The 17,594-nt window shown below is 47.5% G+C and overlaps 1 protein-coding gene across 2 annotated transcripts in view; it reads left to right on the top strand.

Moving 5' to 3' along the window:
- The window catches only part of mef2aa (myocyte enhancer factor 2aa), a 79,555-nt gene that overhangs the window by 20,559 nt on the left and 41,402 nt on the right, over positions 1–17,594 (top strand). For both annotated transcript variants that reach the window (XM_080002229.1, XM_080002228.1), the window contains exons 3-4: positions 7,217–7,437; positions 15,099–15,302. In XM_080002229.1, the coding sequence (XP_079858355.1) occupies positions 7,384–7,437; positions 15,099–15,302 (258 nt within the window). In that variant the 5' untranslated portion in view covers positions 7,217–7,383. The remainder of the gene's footprint in view (positions 1–7,216; positions 7,438–15,098; positions 15,303–17,594) is intronic.

The following is a 17,594-nucleotide window of genomic DNA, read 5'->3' as shown; positions in this document are numbered from 1 at the left end:
TGTGTAGGATCGGATTTTCACACCGTCTTTCACACAGTTTTAACACTGTCACGGTGTTCCTATCATAATCGTTTGAATTCTCTCTGTGTTTTTTAATGTGTGCTTGGAGTCATTGTTTTTGGGAGATAATGCCACCCCAAGCGACGCCTTGCAGAGCGAGGGGTTCCAGCTCGGCTCGCCGCCGCCGCCACCGCTGCCGTCCCTCCTCGCGCCTTCTCAGAGCCGCTTTCTCACTTTTCGTTCACACGCCCCTGCGATAGATCTTATTAATTATATCTCATTAGTTGCCTTGGAAACTGAGGTGAGGGTATGTGTTGCGTGGAGTGGAGCAAAGATGGGGAAAGACAGGAGAGAGTAAAGGCGGAAAGACGGGGCGAAAGAAAAGGGAGAGCGGGATGTTGAGGCATCAGCCGTGTGTCAGATTAACATCATGACACATTAACGCTCGCGATGCTGCCGGGGCCGCAATCCTGCCTTTCATTGCTGGAACGGGAGATAAGCATCCTCTCACCAAGGGGATGGAGGTGGGGGAGAGCGAGAGGGAGAGAGAGGAAGAGAGCGAGAGAGCGAGAAAGAGAGAGGGGCTGGCACGCCCCCCTCCCCAGGCCAGCAGCCCCATTTCCAGGTAGAGCGCCGCGTGAGGAGAGGGGAGAACAAAGAGAGCGATATTCATTTCCTGTCGCACTGACAGTGTGTGGCGTCTCTCTGCCGAAACACATAAGTAGAAGTGTGGAATGAGGCTGCTCGGCTGCGTGCCCTCAGTCTATCAGGAGCTGAGTGGAAAATGAGCCTTGTGTTGACACGTTCACACCGCCGCAGCTGCGAGCGCCGGCTCGGCGGCGTCGTCTCGGAGAGCGCCGGAAAATCAGCGCGGCTCCGATAAACAGGTGTTCTATGCCTTGTTAGTTCATCGAGATTGGGTTTTTTCGGTGCCGGAATAATGACGCGCTTTTTCTCCCACCTGATCATCAAGATGTCCTCTCTGTTCATCACCCCCCCATGTCTCCATGAAGCTCTTGACTCATGTCGCCGTAGTTACAGGGAAAGGAATCTGCATGTCTGCGTTTTCAAATACATGGTACACATCAAAATCATCCAAATCATCCAAATCATCCAAAATCATCAAAGTTCTCTACCTCGTCTTTCGTTTTGAGTTCAAAACTAATAATCAAGGACCTTAGATCACAGGTTTGGGTCAACTCTGAAAGTTCCCGTCCAAACACTGAACTGGGTAACGCCGGTTCGAAGTCGGTCGATTTTGAAGGTTTTAACATCTGACTCTTGCGATTGTGGTATCAAGCACAGCGGTTCTCAACGTGAGGTCCGGGGACCGCCCAGGGGCCCCCTTTGGGAGGTTCCAGCTTGGCTGTGATCTTGTCGACAAAGACATCAGCACTATGAGAGAATGTTCAGTCATGACTGCTCGGTTCATAGTTTCACTGGTAATTCCCCAACTGCGGTCGAGACAGGTGTGGAAGTTTGGACTAAATCATATCCAACAATGAAGGAGTTCTCAGATCAGGGCACCAGAGACAAAATCTTATGCAACGGGGTCCTTGGTCCGACGTGTGTCAAATGTAGGGTCCTCGATGTGAGGAGAAGCAGAGAACCAATGCTCAGAGGCGCCGGCAAAGCCCACGGCAACCTCCAGTGAGTTCAAACCCAGGCCAGAGAGACCACGCCCCCCCGTCCTCTGAGACCTCCGCTGGCTTCCTGTCAAACACAGGCCGCCCCCCCCCCCCCGCAAGGCCCTCACCAACCTGGCCCCCCCCTATCTCCCAGACCTCCTCCCCCCTCCTGCTCCAGCCCCTCAAACCAGGGCGACGGGGCCTTTTCAGTTGTCGCCCCCTCTCTGTGGTCTGCCCTTCCTCATCACGTCAGGAGGAGCCCCCCTGCCCAGTCAACCCTCCCAACGCTCCTCCACACTCACCCCTCCAGACTCACCCCTCCAAACCTCACCCCTCCACTCACCCCTCCAAACCTCACCCCTCCAAACCTCACCCCTCCAGACTCACCTCTCCAACCAACATCCTTCACCTCCCCTCGTGCGTAGTTTTTGTCTTTTTTTTTCTTAAAAGTTTTTGTTTGTTTTCATGTCAGCTACGTGAAGCGCTTTCAAGTACTCTGAAAAGCACCAAGTCTGAGGTGTTATTATTTACAGTGGTGGAAGAAGTACTTAAAGTACTTATACTCAAAGTACTTGTACCTACTGTACCTTTTTCCACCTATAAATATCTAAAATATCAGATAAAACCCACCAAAAAAGCAAAGTAACTGTGAATGTAGAAACGTAGTAAAGCGACAAGTAGAGATATTTGCTTGGAGTAAAAGTGGAAAGTCTTACAGTGGAAACTTATCTAAGTAGGGTTATTTGAGAAATGTACTTAAGTACATTAGGGTTGATTATTTACTCGCGTGATCCGCGCATCATCGGTCTGGAACACCATCAGCTTTGGCCACAGCAGGGTAAAAAGTCCCTCGCCTGTAAAGTGAAAGAGAAAGCCCCCGAACGCGGTTGAAGACGTGCACGTCTTCCATTCTGTGTAATGACCCTTCCCAGTAAACATAACAAGCTGAAGCCACAGGAGATGAGCTGCCGTTGTTTAGTCTGAGCCCCCCCCTCAGGAAGGTACTGAGGGATCAGAGGGAGAGGGTGTCCCTGAGGCAGTGCTACTCCCCCCTCCTCACCCCTTCTCCCACTCTCTCCCTGGGACCCGGCGGTTGTAGAAGTCTGGAGAAGCTTCCAGAATAACAGGAAGTGTGGGGGCAGGAAGCAGCAGTCTCGCCCGCCCCTAGCCTGTGCTACGAGGCCGAGTCCGAGTCCGAGGCTCGCTGCAGGAAGCCAGACTGTCAGGGCTCTGGCCAACGAGGAAAAGTTTGTGCTCTTTTTTTTTTTTTTTTGAGAGTTGGTATTTGACGAGTCACTTGGTAGAAAGGAGTCGTTCAGTTTTCTGACTCCTTGTTGGTTTGACTTCCTGAATGACGGCCGAGAGTCAGAAGAGTCGGTTTGGTGGAATGCAAAGTGTTAATCAGTCGTATGCAATATCAACGAAGTGCTCTACGCCTTTCGTTATCCAGTGGAGATTCAGTGGATGCCTTTGCGCCTGGCTGCGGTTACAGAGTCACAAACAAAACCAAAGAAACAAACAAAAAAAATGAACGAGCTAAGCAGTGACTCCCGACTCGTGAGTCATTTCAAAGGTTTGGTCGCTGTGAGCAAATCGTTTGCCCTTCGCCAGTACCCGGCGTGTCTGATAAAAGGGGTTCTAGACGTACGAGAGCTGTTGATTGGCAGGACGTAGAGTACATTCTACAACAACTAGGTTAATCTGAGTCAATTTAGGGAAACCTAGAAACCTGTTTCCTTTGGAAGGTTTTATTAGAGTACGGCATGCGGAAGCCGCGAGACCACGTCTGTGGCTTGACGGGTGGAGGGGCGGGGGATGCACAGCGGGGAGTAATTACACTGGGAGTTGAGCTTGCTTTATTGAGTGTGAAAGAGCCGCCCACGACACCACCAAGCTTCCCGGTGTCCCGGCGGTCCCTCCTCCGGGGGAGGAGGGGGAGACAGACACAGTCTGGCGCTGGACGACCCTCGCTGGGCCAACCCGCAGAAGATCATTTTGGACCAAAAGGCTTGAAAAAGGCAGAAGCGTGACATGTTGAGTAAGTCCAACATCACATGCACGTACGTTCAACGTAAGGTTGTGAGTAAGCCATCACATGCTCGTCCTGGGGGACGTGTCACACTGATTTTTGTGTCAAGCTGATGTGCTTGTTTCTATGGAGACATTTATTCCCTATTCATTGATCTCCGGGGTGCGAATGTTTGGTAAGCACCTTTCAGAAAGGCTGGAGCGCTTTAATATCCGAGCGGGCGGGGTGTAGGGTATCAAGGTCTTCAAAGAAGAGGATACGCAAAAACACAGTGTTGAGGAGGCCTCTGTTTTGTATGAACATTAAGTCAATGAACTCACTGAGATCGGTCTTGAACAGACCGACTTATGTTTGTTTTTCTTATATTTTATTTATATTTTATATATTTATTCATGTTTATTATATCAACAAATATACCTACTAACTGCATGATTATTAAACAATTACAGAGGCACATAGCAGCTAACAGTAGTGGAGGACTTTCTTTTTCTTTCTTTATTTCCTTCTTTCTTTCTTTCTTTCTTTCTTCCTCTCTCTCCCTCCCTCTCTCTCACACACACACGATCAAACACACCCACACACACACACCCACAGCCACCCAGACCTTGCACTCGCACACTCAGCATATGATTCACGCCTCGCTCTTCCACGCCGCTTCCCTTCCTCAACAACACCGACCGCAGCAGCGCGCATCAAACACGTTCTCCCGCTTCACCTTAGACAACAGTTTTAGTACAGATGTCATCCTGATTCCTAATCCCGCCCTTTTTTTCGACACCGCTGCGTGGGCGGCGGTGCGAGGAGGTGGCGTTGCGTAATCCCTGAGCCGCTGTTGTGTTATCGGCGATCGGAGTCATTCCTCCAGCGTCCTCAGAACCGACGCAGGTATCCATGTTTTTTTTTTTTACACATTTTTTTTATATTTATTTTTTTTTGGTATTTTTCCAGTTTTCTCAAGACTCGGACTTGGGTTTTGGCTTCAGATGTTGCGGCTGGTGATCCGAGAGTGCGGCGCACCTGGAGTTTTGACGCCGCACTTAGCTTGTCATTTCGTATTTGTATGAGAGAAATGTCATGTCAGGGTGCATTATACGTCCGGACTTGAGGTCTCCCGGAAGCGCTGCGATGCCAGGGCTCCTCCGGATCGTGGCTCCGTTGAAAGAGTGTTTTCACTTATTCATGGGCATGTGCTTGTGTGAACGTCGGTTCGTCGTTGTCACTTAATAAAGGGTTTCAAAGGTTTTTTCGACTCGTTGTTGACCCGTTTGCTGACTCCTCCTCTTCTCCTCTACCTCCTGTTTGAGGGTCTGACCCGAACCCATGCATCTGCAAAAGCGCCATTATACTTTGATACGGTGAACTAAAAACCCAGTGTTGTCATACTCTCTGGGTTGTTGTGAAGTGGTTTTCTTTTGAGGGGGGTGGATCTTTGCGGCAGTGTGTGCAGTCACTTTCCTAGTGTTGGACAGCCGTGCGTGGGCAGTCACCTCGGTGATCTCAGTCAGGTTTGCCTAGCGTGCAGACAGCCAGACACCATAATGCCAGTCCATCTGTAACCCATAATGACCGTGTGCCGCTGGAACCGGTCATTTTAATGTTCGCCGCCATGTGGGAATGAGGCCCGTTCAGCTCCTAACTGCTGACAACCGACTGCTGCTGTCTCCTAATCTTCCTTGGTTCCGTGCTCACAGCAGTAAGGTGTTTAGAGTCGGGTGTCCATGATGGATGCTCCTCCGGGGAGACGCCGCTGTCTCTCCTCCTGTGGAAAATGAGGAGAGGGCGGAGTGAGGCGTCTCCCGCGGGAGGCGTGGTCTTCTTCCAGCCCCTATGGAGCCACCTCCCACCGTCCTTAACGTGTTAGCTGTTCAGAGATGGGGAGATGGGGTCCTGGTGGAGGAGGAGGTAGGAATACTGCTGGACTGTACCTGCGACCAACGGTCCATCGACTTTGTCTCCAACAAGCTGTCTGTTCCCAGTGGCCTGGTAAAGGTGAACTGAGGTGGAAATGGTAGAAAAAGCCTGATTGTTCACAATAATGTTTTTCACTGTATTATCAGTAAAATAATCAGATATTACAGGGTAGCGTTCAAAGTATATATTAATTATGTTCTAAGGTAACCTAGATTGCCACCTCAGAATGCATCAGTATCTCTAATGACACGGCTGGTCAGCGGCTAAAGGGACAATTGTTGTCACCCAGTGTAGGGTGACGCTACCATCTAATTTCAGTCCGTTAAAGAAATGTATTTGTTGAAAAATACAAAACCTTAAAGCTTTTACATTGAAAATATAACATATTTAGTATTTTTTACAAATATGGTCCATTGTCAACCATCCTGAGCACTTTTCATATGTAAAAAAACCCCAAAGGGTTATATACCTCTGTGTCTGATTAGAAACTGAAAATGTCATAATCAGGCAATAATCAGCTTGTTAACGTACCATATTTCCTCAAATATAAACCGCTATTCAAATAAAAACTGAGCCTCTAATAAATGTTGGGGGCATGGTCCCACACAAACAAACAGGCCTGCCTCAAATACAGACCGGGGGAAAAAGTGATCGGAGCTGCAGCGCTGTTCTGGTGCGGAGCTCTGCTCCTTAACACAGCAAACAAAAACAGTGTGTTTTTATTGTAGATGATTTCATTTACTCCATTTACTACTGCTGCGTAGCAGATCGCAGATCGCTTCTTGATGCAAATGACCCGCTCTGAGAGCTGCCGCTCTCCAGCGCTCCAAGGAAGTGGTGCGTTCAAGGCGAACTTGGAAAACTAATTCCCCGGTCTGCTACCACCACAAGTGCGACTTTTAGGGTTTTTCACCTTTCACCACCACACATCTGTTTGCATCACCATACATGTGTTTGCATCACCATCCATGTGTTTGCACGGCATGGAACTCAGACGGAAGTTGGATTTCAAATTCATACTAAAATATGATCAAATATACTCATTAAACAGAGGGAATTAGATATAAAAACCTGCCTCTGTAAGCCTGCTTCCAATAAAGGCCTGGTTCCCTATGTGGTGGAGGTAAATAAAGGCCCCGGTCACTATTTGAGTGACCGGGGCCTGTTTAAAAATGTCTATTTTAAATAAAACCAAAACTCACATCTGTTTGTGAATATGCTTTTCCCTTTCTTGGGAAATTGTGCTCTCTGTTAATATTGAAACATGGCTCATAATCATATAAGATCAATATGTTGCCAACTTGGCAACAGCCTCTCAAAGTTACTGTCGGGGCCCTTCTTTCATTTTACGTTACATTATTTTTTTAAACTTTTTTTTTTTTTTTTTTTTTTTACATTTTTAAGGAAATGTTTTTTCCTCCAATTGTATATGCAACTTGTCCAGTTTTACGTGCGTCCAGTGGGCCGCGTGTCCTGCTGTCTCCGCAGCAGCTGCAGAGATGAGGAGACATCATGTGGCTCTCATCCTCTCCAGGACTTTGATGTGCCTGAGGAGACATCACACACTGTTATGTTAACTCTCCCCCTCTTTCTCTCTCTCTCGCTCTCTCTCTCTCTCTTTCTCTCCCTCTCCCTCTCTTTTTCTCAGATTGCGGTGCGAGCTAGCGAAGAGCGCGAGAACGAGCGAGAGAGAGAGAGCGAGAGAGAGACGGCGATAGAAGAGTGTTGTACGATGTGCTAGGAGAGTGGAGCAGGAACGCTCGGTGGTTTTTCTGAGATTGTCGAGGTGTCAGAAGGACGGGACGGGACGCAGCCATGGGGCGGAAAAAGATACAGATCGCCCGGATCATGGACGAGAGGAACAGGCAGGTCAGTACCGTCCGAGCTTGTCTCATGCGCACGCACGCACGCGCACGCACACACACACACACACACACACACACACACACACACACACACACACACACACACACACACACCCTTAGAAAAATGAAACGTGTTTTCTCCTCTTGTCTAAGCTTAACAGAACAGGCCTTTTCATGTTTTCCGTTTACCGTAGGCTCGACCCTTGACCGATACAGATCATTTTTACAATAGTGTTGTGTTACTATACACCCTCTGCAGAGTTCCACTTGCTTATTAATGTTGGGTAACTTTGCTTTTCTTTCCTACTCAAACGATATACGAATAAGAAAAAAAAAATATATATATTCAAAATGTAAGAATATGATTGTATTATGCTAGATTTATCACGCTTAACCTAGATATTAAACATATTAAATTAAATAATAATTTAATTTAATTTTTAATTTATTTAATTTATATTAAATAAAAAATAGAAAAATAAAATAATAAATGAAATGTCATGCCTAAGTCATGGTAGAAATGACCAAAGTCAAAATTCTGTCTTGCTTGTCTTGTTCAATTGCGGCTTCAAAGGTCTCATATTACGAACCAATTTGTCATCAAAATGGGTGTTGTCATCTATTTTTTAGTGGGTTGTTTTGTTCAAAATGTGACACACTACATACCTGTGTGAGGGTGTGTCTGGTCTTCTTCCGGCCTTGGAACTGGAGTTAATGGCTAGGAGCTGACCAGACTAACCCTCCTCCCTCCCTGCCTCCCTCCCCCAAACTCCCAGCCGGGCTAAACAGGGACCATGACATTACTAACTTTCTCGGCGTAGACGTATTTACAGACACGATCCCGCCCGCCACCCTGCAATTTCAGGGGGGATGAAGCTGATGAGGCAGCATAAAGGCCCCGGTGGCGTGGGAGTGAACCACGGCTGGAGTGGAGGAGCGGAGTGGAGTGGAGTGGAGTGGAGTGGAGTCTCCATCTCCACACTGCAGGGCTTGTTGTCCCCCCCCCCCCCCCCCCCCCCGCCGCCCCCTCGGTTCCGGTGGCACCGGCCGGGCCCGGGCCCCTCGCTTTTGGCCCTCATTTCGCTCGCGGCCGCTCGGTAGTAATTAGGAGCCGCCGCTGCACCACGACACCCTCTCATTTGCAGGGCGGGTCAGCGGGAGACACAGCAGCCACTTCTTTGCCTCCGTCCTCTGCCGCAGAGTGGAATTCACCCCGTCTGCTCCTGATAAATATAAACTTCCAAATAGCAAAACACTGTGCGACACAGCTCGGGTCTGTCTGGAACAGGCCTGGATATCTATAGAAGGACAAGTGTGCCCACTGCTTTTTTTAAAAACGTTTTCTAGCCACACTGTGCAATGCTTGAGCCCAGAGCCAAGTAAAGCAGTCGTAATTTTTTTTTTATATATATTTTTTTTTCTGCGGATGAGTAATACCAAACATGATGTGTGTGTTTTGCTCGTTTTGGGGAGCACAAACCTTGTTCAAACCCTGTTGAAAATGCCACATACGCTTCCTCGCAGCTTTTGATCAAGTGAAAGGTTGTGTTGCTCCCGTGCTGAAGCTCCACTCACTGACCATTATTGGAGCGAGAACCAGACAAGTGAGAACTGAAACCGCGCAAAGGGCCAATTATCACCAAAACAGCTGATCTGAGTGGGATCCAACAGGGCGGGCTGAGGGTCTGCTGGCTCCTTTCTTCTCTGCACGCGGTGAAGTGGGAGCAGTGGCGGCGGGACGGAGGGAAATTATACTAAATCTCTCGGTGCTTGGACGGTGAGCCGACCTCCCGAAACCCGTAAACCCAGGGAACGCAGGAGGTAATTTTTCCACCATTGTTTCCCAGAAAAAGCGGAGCAGCCCGGACGCGCGGTGTTATTAATGTGTCTCTCCCACTCTGGTGTTCGCATCAGATTTGAAGTGTCACACTACATCATTTGTAGGAAAGTTTATCAGCGGAGCGCAGGCCCTTGGACTTGTGTTCGGCTCGCTTTAGCTGGCTCAGCAGAGGATCCACCGTGACAATAGGGGTCGACATGCTAAAATAAAGCTTTGGTATAACGTGATGTGTGTGTGTGTGTGTGTGTGTGTGTGTGTGTGTGTGTGTGTGTGTGTCTGTGTGTGTCTGTGTGTGTGTGTATGTGTGTGTGTGTGTGTGTGTGTGTGTGTGAGAGTGTGTGTGTGTGCGTGTTTTGAGGCTCAGCGTCGTCTCCCTGGGGTGCGTGCTCCTCGCCGGGGGGGGAATAGTCATTAGTATATGAGCCCTATTGTGGGGCGACAATTTGAATCTTTATCTCTTTCGCTCCGCCGCTATCTATCTGTATTCATGGTATTAGAATGAAAGAAGGCCTTAAGTGGGCCAATTAAATAATATGGCAATGGGGCCTATTGTGTGGGGACGGTAGGGCCTCTCCGCGTTATCACTGCTAGCGCTTCTGAAGGGCTGTTGACCTTTCAGGATTCATAGCACAGCGTGGCCGCGACTGAGAAGCCCAGCCATCGCATAATCCATCACGACAAATAGACTGAGAGTCTGCAGCGAGGGGAGTCAAGACGGGTGCTGCCAACTTCCTCGATGCACGGTGTCTTGCTGGCGTTCCGGCGTCTTTTCAGCACAATAATTATGAAATAATTGTGAATGAAGAATCGTGGTCTTATGTCATGCAATGCCTATGTGTAGGACTGCTGGCCTGGCACTGTTTGAATTGGATGGCAGCGGTTCTTGACTCAGGTGCACCACAAATTTGAACGTCGACTAGAGATGAAAAATCAAAACAAATTGTCATTGCTTGACGACGTTGTGGCCGGTTTTGGAGAGCACAGCATAACATTGTTGGAGCCCGTGGCGCAGTTTGCCACCGGCACGTATGGGTTTTTTTTATTTTTTCTACCTAGTGAGAGAGAGGAATAATGATGGAGAACGTGTATTGCACATTAGCCCTGTTTGGCTGGCTTTGGGTGGGGGCAGGTTGGCTGCTCCAGCCTAGTGAGCGCTGTGTGGTGATGTCCTCTGGATGCCATTAAGCAGGCTCACTGGGGGTAATTGCCCAAGTCATTAAAAGTTTGATGATTTTGCTGCTGGGTGGAGGGTTTTCTGCCCTTGCTGAGGCTCATTTTGGATGTGGCTCTGGCACATCAAGGCCTCTGGGCATAGAGCTCCGTTCGCTTTCTCTTTCTCTCTGGGGAGTGACGCTGCTCATCCCTCCCATTTTTTTTTTGTCCCTGCCCATTAGTGAACTTCTGAAAGGTCATCATTATTTCTGACAGGTGAAACGCTTGTTCATAGTTAATGAAGAGAACAGAGAACTGTTACATTTTAAACCCACAGCTGGCAGAGTTGTCATACACAGTGAGTTTTCATCAACATTATTATTCAGTTGTAGGCATTTCAAAATTCGAAAGAGTTCTCTGCTGGCAAGTCAGTCAACTGCACACCCAACATGCATTAAGAAATGAGCCAAAATTCGTACATGCATACACGTCTCAGAATCAAAATCAATCACTGTATACAGGACATGGTAATGAAATTGAAAACACAAGGTCTGCAGTGGAGAACCGTAGTTGGCATCTTTTATACAACTTCATATGTGATGGAGCATATTGCTGCATCACATCTACTTGAGTTCTACTTAAATATAAGATATACTTAAAAGTAGAGTGCAAACTGTTCCACTGGTGGCTCCAGACAATCACTCACCCTTGGTTCCACATAGACTGCTGCCATGCTACTATGTGGAGTGTTTTTGAAAAGAGGCAACTGGGTATTAAAACGTGCTTGTATTCAATTGTTAAAACATAACATAACCAGTTGAAGTCCCACTGAGATTCATGATCTCTTTTCCAGGGGTAAAATATTCAAAACACACAGCAAAACTCTCAGTATCCTAAGATTGAAAAGACAGGCAAGAGGGAACAGGATCCAGCCCAGGAGGAAATTACAAATAATAACTGTCATTAAGTAAAATGTCTCCCGAGATAGACGGATCATTTGTTTAGTAATTACATTATTGATAAGAGCCATCACTAGGCAATGCAAATTAAACAACAAAAACTAACCCGACCAGACCCTGCAAGACTCTACGAGACGGGTTCTGGTCGGGTTTTCTTTAGGTTCCAAGGTCAATTCCACCCAGAACCTGTTTGATGGCCTCACATCCCCACACATCCTGGGGCTGTCCTTGGTTTGAGAGCTGATCCATGTAGACAGTGGGCGAGACCCAGGCCCTTGCAGGCCCTTCCAGGCCCTGGAACTGCAGTGCCAGGGCAGGAGCCACGGGGCCTGGGTCAGTCCGCCAGCTGGTGCCAGGCCCCCCACTCCCCCTCCCCGCCACGGGGATCGTCAGAGCCGACATAAGGAGCTCTGGGAAGAGGCTGCTAGATCCTCGCTCCTCTGAAGGTGTTAGTGACTCAGGCGTCGTCTGCCATTTCCGTGCTCTGCCATCAATCTCAGCCCCAGATGTCTTGTTTGTCATCTTAGAGTCTCTGCCTGGGGTTCGACATTGATAGATTTTTTTGATTGACACATCCATCCTCTCTGTGTGTCTACTTCTGTATATCAGTGTTTTTTTTTTCCAGTATGTGCTTGTATTGCTTTATTACAAAAGTTCCTGGTTGGGTAACAAGCGTAACGCAACTAAACTCTCCTTTACCAAACTCGACACTGAGCGTGGACGGTGTCACCTGGGTTAAATTTGTCGGAAGTCTCGTGTAAGAATTGAATTAGCGCCCTGGCTTCAAGTTGTGAGATAATGGTGAAAAAGTGGAAAAAAAAAAATTGTTTAACGTCTTGTGCTGCTATTCTGCACGTTATAATTATGAAAGAAATGTCAGAAAAGTCCAGTTTAAGGAAAGTTGAAGATGTGTAATTATTTCCCAATGCCTGCATGTTATGATGCGCGATGTCTCACACCCACAGGTGTGAATGGAGAACTGTAACGATCCGCCGCCGTGCGGTTTAACACAGCTCTACCGTGTCGCTGAGGTTCAAGGCACCGTTGGTAATTTTTATGGATTGAGGCATTGGTTGCACATACATTTTTAACTGTGCAACTGAAATTCCTAAGAGCACATATGCTGCCTTTGTGGGTCTCTTTGACATGGCAGAGACATGGGACATGGGAGACTGTAGAAAATCTCCATCCAGTCAAACCTCCCTCGTGACCTCAAGGATGTCTGTGGTTTTCCCTCGTCTCACCAGTTAACCTGGCGGGTGGGGGTGGGGGCGATGGTGTGGAGGCCCTTTGGCCCGAATGCTTCTCGAACTGCGACTCTGACCGAGGGCGATGGCTGCACTTCCTAGATTTCATATGCTGCGAGAGGCAGGATTAATAAAATGGTCAATTATTTTCAGCGGATGAAGAGCACTGGGTGAGGGCGGGCCGGCTCGCCTCTTCACCTTTTTTCGGGTTGGTACACCGGCAGCGACTGGCCCTCGGTGACGGGGCTGTGTTTGAGGGTCAGGGTTGAGTCTCTGAGGGTGAAATGAAGCGATGCCTGGGTCAGCAGCCCCGCACTCAGCACTGTGCCACGCATCCAGGTGGAACAAAGCCCTTGCTCAGCGCCTGCCTCACCCCCCGGGCTTCCTGCTGAAAGGTGACATCGCCGTGGCTTAACGGCCACATTCATCTGCTTAAGAGCGCACAATTTGTTAATCATTTCCCCTCATGACAGTTGCCGCTTTCCAGATGGTTAAGCATACAAACAAAATATGCAAACTGGTGTGCCGGTGGACGGGGTTTGGCAGCTCTGGTGTTAAGTTACATGAGGCCAGTGTTGGCCGGCTGCACCTGAAGATGAACCCGGACTTTTCTTCACCGGCAGCAGGCACCAGACCTCCATGGTCCAGGATCTGGTCTCTGATGGACCAGGGGAGACTTTTCTCCAACAAAAGCAGGACCTGCACGGTCCAGAGCTCTGGTCTCAACATGTTCCCTTATTTGCCCCCAAGCATCAATCCTCCGTGTTATTGGAGCAGTATCAGAATGACTTGCACAGAATCATATGAATGCTCTTCCTTCATATTTGTTGTAACACTTACAGTATGTGTCAGGGTTTGGAGACTGAACATATTATTTACACTTGGCCGCCCTTTCATTTAACCAGTGTCCTTTTAAAGTCAAGAAACATAATCTTACTATTTGGTTTGTTCAGATAATTTCACTTGACGCCGGTGCGCTGAATAGACAGGAACATAAGGGAAGGCTTCCATGTGTGGAGAGCGGGAAATAATGGAACGTAATTACCTGTTGTGTGGATGATTTGAAATTCATTTTTCACAGTCGGAGTGACCCCCACCGCTTGAGTGGTTACATACAGTAGGTACCGTACAAGCCGTGGGATTATGCTGCATTATGCTGGTTTAAATGAGGGTAGCCGCAAGCTGTGACCAATTCAACTTGAACAAAGCCAGCTCATCTGCTCAACTCCTCTTTTTAGTAGGTCAGTGAGACTGATGGAGAACACATGCACTCCATGGCTCTAAGCACAGCTTTCACATGTGCAATCATTCACAACATCCGGCCGTGTACTGTACACTTCAACATGAAGCCTTCTCATTTATTTTTCTTTTACAGAGGAAGTGATTTTAATTTCACCTTCTCAAAATATGTGTTTCCTGGAAACACACTGCTATTAAAAAACCAAGGAGGAGAAAAAAATTGTCTGCAGTCCTAAATTGGCTGCCTCTAAATGATATTTCCAGCATGAGAGAGGGAAAGCAGCACAGTGCAGAGAGGTGGTGTAACATAATGACATGTGTTGGAGCGGAGGCGACCACAGGGACAGGGATGCAGGGACGCTGGACATGGAGCCGCTCTGCAGAGAGTGTTGGGTTTCGATGGGAGTGATGCATGACCCCAAGTCCCATACGAGGGGTCGCGTTACAGGGCTTGTGCAGCGCAACAGAAATGGATTTGGCTACATGGAACGTGGAGTCAGGGGCTGAAGTAATGTATGGGCCCTTGTTGTCGCAGAAAGCTCTGACTCAGCTCGCCGCGCTGTGCCTCCGACCCTGACCTCTGGCCCCAGAGGCACATTTTAGATATAGACGCTGTTACAGTAATACTGAAGGAGAACTGAGACGTTGCTTGGAATATGTCTTCTGGCTATAGTTATGATATTTATGAGGTGAGATTGTCCTTTATTGTCAATGTTCGTGGAAATAAGTTTACATTTTTTATTGTAAGTCTTGTCTTTATATTGTTTAAAGACAAGTGGTGTAACCGATTCTTCGATACATTTCATGGTTGTTAGTATTTTCTGCATGGATTAGGCCTAAAGCGTCCTTGACACCACAGGGTTATCCACAAAACAACGCTGCTAAAGAAACTTAACTGTTATTTACTGTAATTCATCCATCTATCTATCTATCTATCTATCTATCTATCTGTCTGTCTGTCTGTCTGTCTGTCTGTCTGTCTGTCTGTCTGTCTGTCTGTCTGTCTGTCTGTCTGTCTATCTATCTATCTATCTATCTATCTATCTATCTATCTATCTATCTATCTATCTATCTATCTATCTATCTATCTGTCTATCTGTCTATCTGTCTATCTGTCTGTCTGTCTGTCTGTCTGTCTACCCATTCATCCATACATTCATCCACCCAGCCAATGCCGTTTCCCCTCAAGGTAACGGTTGCCTTTCTCTTCTTCTGTTGTGCCCCTCAGGTTACCTTCACTAAGCGGAAGTTTGGCCTGATGAAAAAGGCGTACGAGCTGAGCGTGCTTTGCGACTGTGAGATCGCCCTCATCATTTTCAACAGCTCTAACAAACTGTTCCAGTACGCCAGCACAGACATGGACAAAGTGCTACTGAAATACACAGAGTACAACGAGCCCCACGAGAGCAGAACCAACTCTGACATTGTGGAGGTGAGTCCTGGCGCCGCTTTGACGCACGCACGGACCTTTCTTCGATTAAGCACATTTCGACGTTTCTTATTATGATATAATCCTTCTTTATGCTACGGTAAATATATATATTCTTTAGGAAATATATGAAATTTGATCTCCAAGTAACGGAAACAATTGGCATAAGCTCTTGTTGTACCAGTGCTTCTATCAAAGTGTGGAGCTGGAAACAGTTTGTTTCTGGTCAGATAGGGGGCAGGAGGTCTGCGCTCCCTGATAAGTTCAACTCCTCTCCAGGACGTCAACTGACGTGCAAAGCTATCTCCACGTAGGCCAGCTCGTACTGACCGCTAAGGCTTTGCTGTTTTCCACAGATACTGTACCTGCAACGCTCAGCCTCGGTGCCTCTATCTCTGTCCCATTGCTTCAGACGAGCGTTTTTTTCCCAATTAATTTCCACTGAAATCAGATCTTGTGTTGTCTTGTGTTGCGAGATAAAGAATGGCAAGGCTGTGCTAATTTATCAAATTCATCAATTCCAGCCAGAATACCAACACGTTTCATACTGAAACTATAAGTAGTGATGGAAAGTTTGTCTCCTTTTTGAATCGGTCTGTGACCAGTCGCTCAGTGAAATGATTCGTCTGTTTGTTCAGACTCTTGGTTTGCTTGATTCAGTTGGTGTGATGCACTATGAGCGAGGGAGGACCGACTGTGAACGATGAACGAGAGTCAGAACAGTTGGTTATGTAAATATTATTTATTTTGGTGTAATGCAAAGTGTAAATCAGTCACATTCAACATGAATTATGCCAAATGCCTCAGTGACCATGTTGAGTTTGCGGCCTCGACTCTTGCCAGACCGACTCCTGAGTATTTTCGAGGATTTGTTTGTTACGAACTAAATCGCTCATGAGCCTGACATCACGACTAAACACAGGCCATAATAACCTAAGAAGCACAGTTGGGGACGTTTTGGGATGTTTTCAGTGGTGAACAGGGCAGTCCTCTCCTACTCCACACATAGTGGGGTGCCGTGGGAGGATTTTGTGATAAGAAGTGTGCCACTGTCGAAAAAAGGTTGGGAAACACAAGAGGCGCGTGGTTCAGGCCGTGGCCCAGCGGTGGAACGTGTTTCTTATCGTTGTTATATGTTGAAATCCCAGGATGCTCATCAAACACTCTGTCTCCCCCGGTAGTTAGTTTCTCACTGCATGCCTGAGCATTAGCAGAAGAATAAGCCACTTGTTTGGCCGGCCTCCATAATTGTTCGCCAAAAGTGCCAATGAAAAGTAAATGGGAATGAATAGAGATACACCCTCATCCAAATGTCTTCTCCATGACGCACTTGTGGTTTTGCTTTCCTGTTCGCCAAAAAAAAAACACGGGCAAAAGACACAACCTTCTGAAAGCTGATCCCAACACAAACATATTCAAATCACATGAATCTAGGCTGCATGTCTCATAGCCAGGACTTAATGCAGGCGTGGACCGCCTCTGATGTTTTGTCTTTTTGACGCAGGGCTCTTTTTATGTTTTAGAAAACACGGACTTTGCCTCAAATTTCACACTGGCCACGTCATCATCCTCTCGTGTTTTTATTGGCGCACGTCCAGTGATTAATTGTTCTCTAGTGTACGGACCCAACAAAAGAGAAATGTCGGGTTTAAGATGAGTGAAGATTGAAGAGTTCAGTGTGTTTTGGGTTTTTTTTCACCGAGAGGAATGAATAGAATTACATGCAGCATAAAAGAGTCAGCTTTGGCCGGTTATCTTTAATTCATGATTCCGCTGCTTGTGAATTACTTGCTTGGCGGAGCTGCAAAAGAGTTGCTGTGGCATCTCGTAGGCACATGCTGCCAGCGCTTCATCAGGGGCCCTGAGAGCCGAGCAGGGGCTTACCTCCATAAAAAATACATGCATACACTCCTTGCTTATGTAACAGTGACCACAAATTCTTTTTTTTTTTTTTTTGTCGCGACTCAGGAAGCCTTCTTATTTTAAGTAAATCCTGAGCGTGCAAATACGACAACTCCAGTCGTGAAATGAGTGATAATGAGTTATTTGGCTCCCACACATTTATGTATGACTGGGTCCAGGACATAGTGTAATATCTGCCCAGGGAGCACCAGTGGGACCTATTCCACTGAATTGCAGGACAAACTGCTTGTGATCTGTTTATTTCCCACTTAGCCCCTCCGGCTACTCTCAAGGAGACTGCCCTGCCACACGGAAGGCGAGAACAATGCAGCTTGTGTCCCTGCTCGCTCAGCCAGCATCTGTGCAGATATGAACAAATTCCCCTCCGCCTGC

The sequence above is a fragment of the Zeus faber genome, assembly GCF_960531495.2.
Source record: "Zeus faber genome assembly, chromosome: 6".
NCBI lineage: Eukaryota > Metazoa > Chordata > Actinopteri > Zeiformes > Zeidae > Zeus > Zeus faber.
The sequence above is the reverse complement of the archived record's forward strand: the minus strand, read 5'-3'. Positions and strand labels throughout refer to the sequence as shown.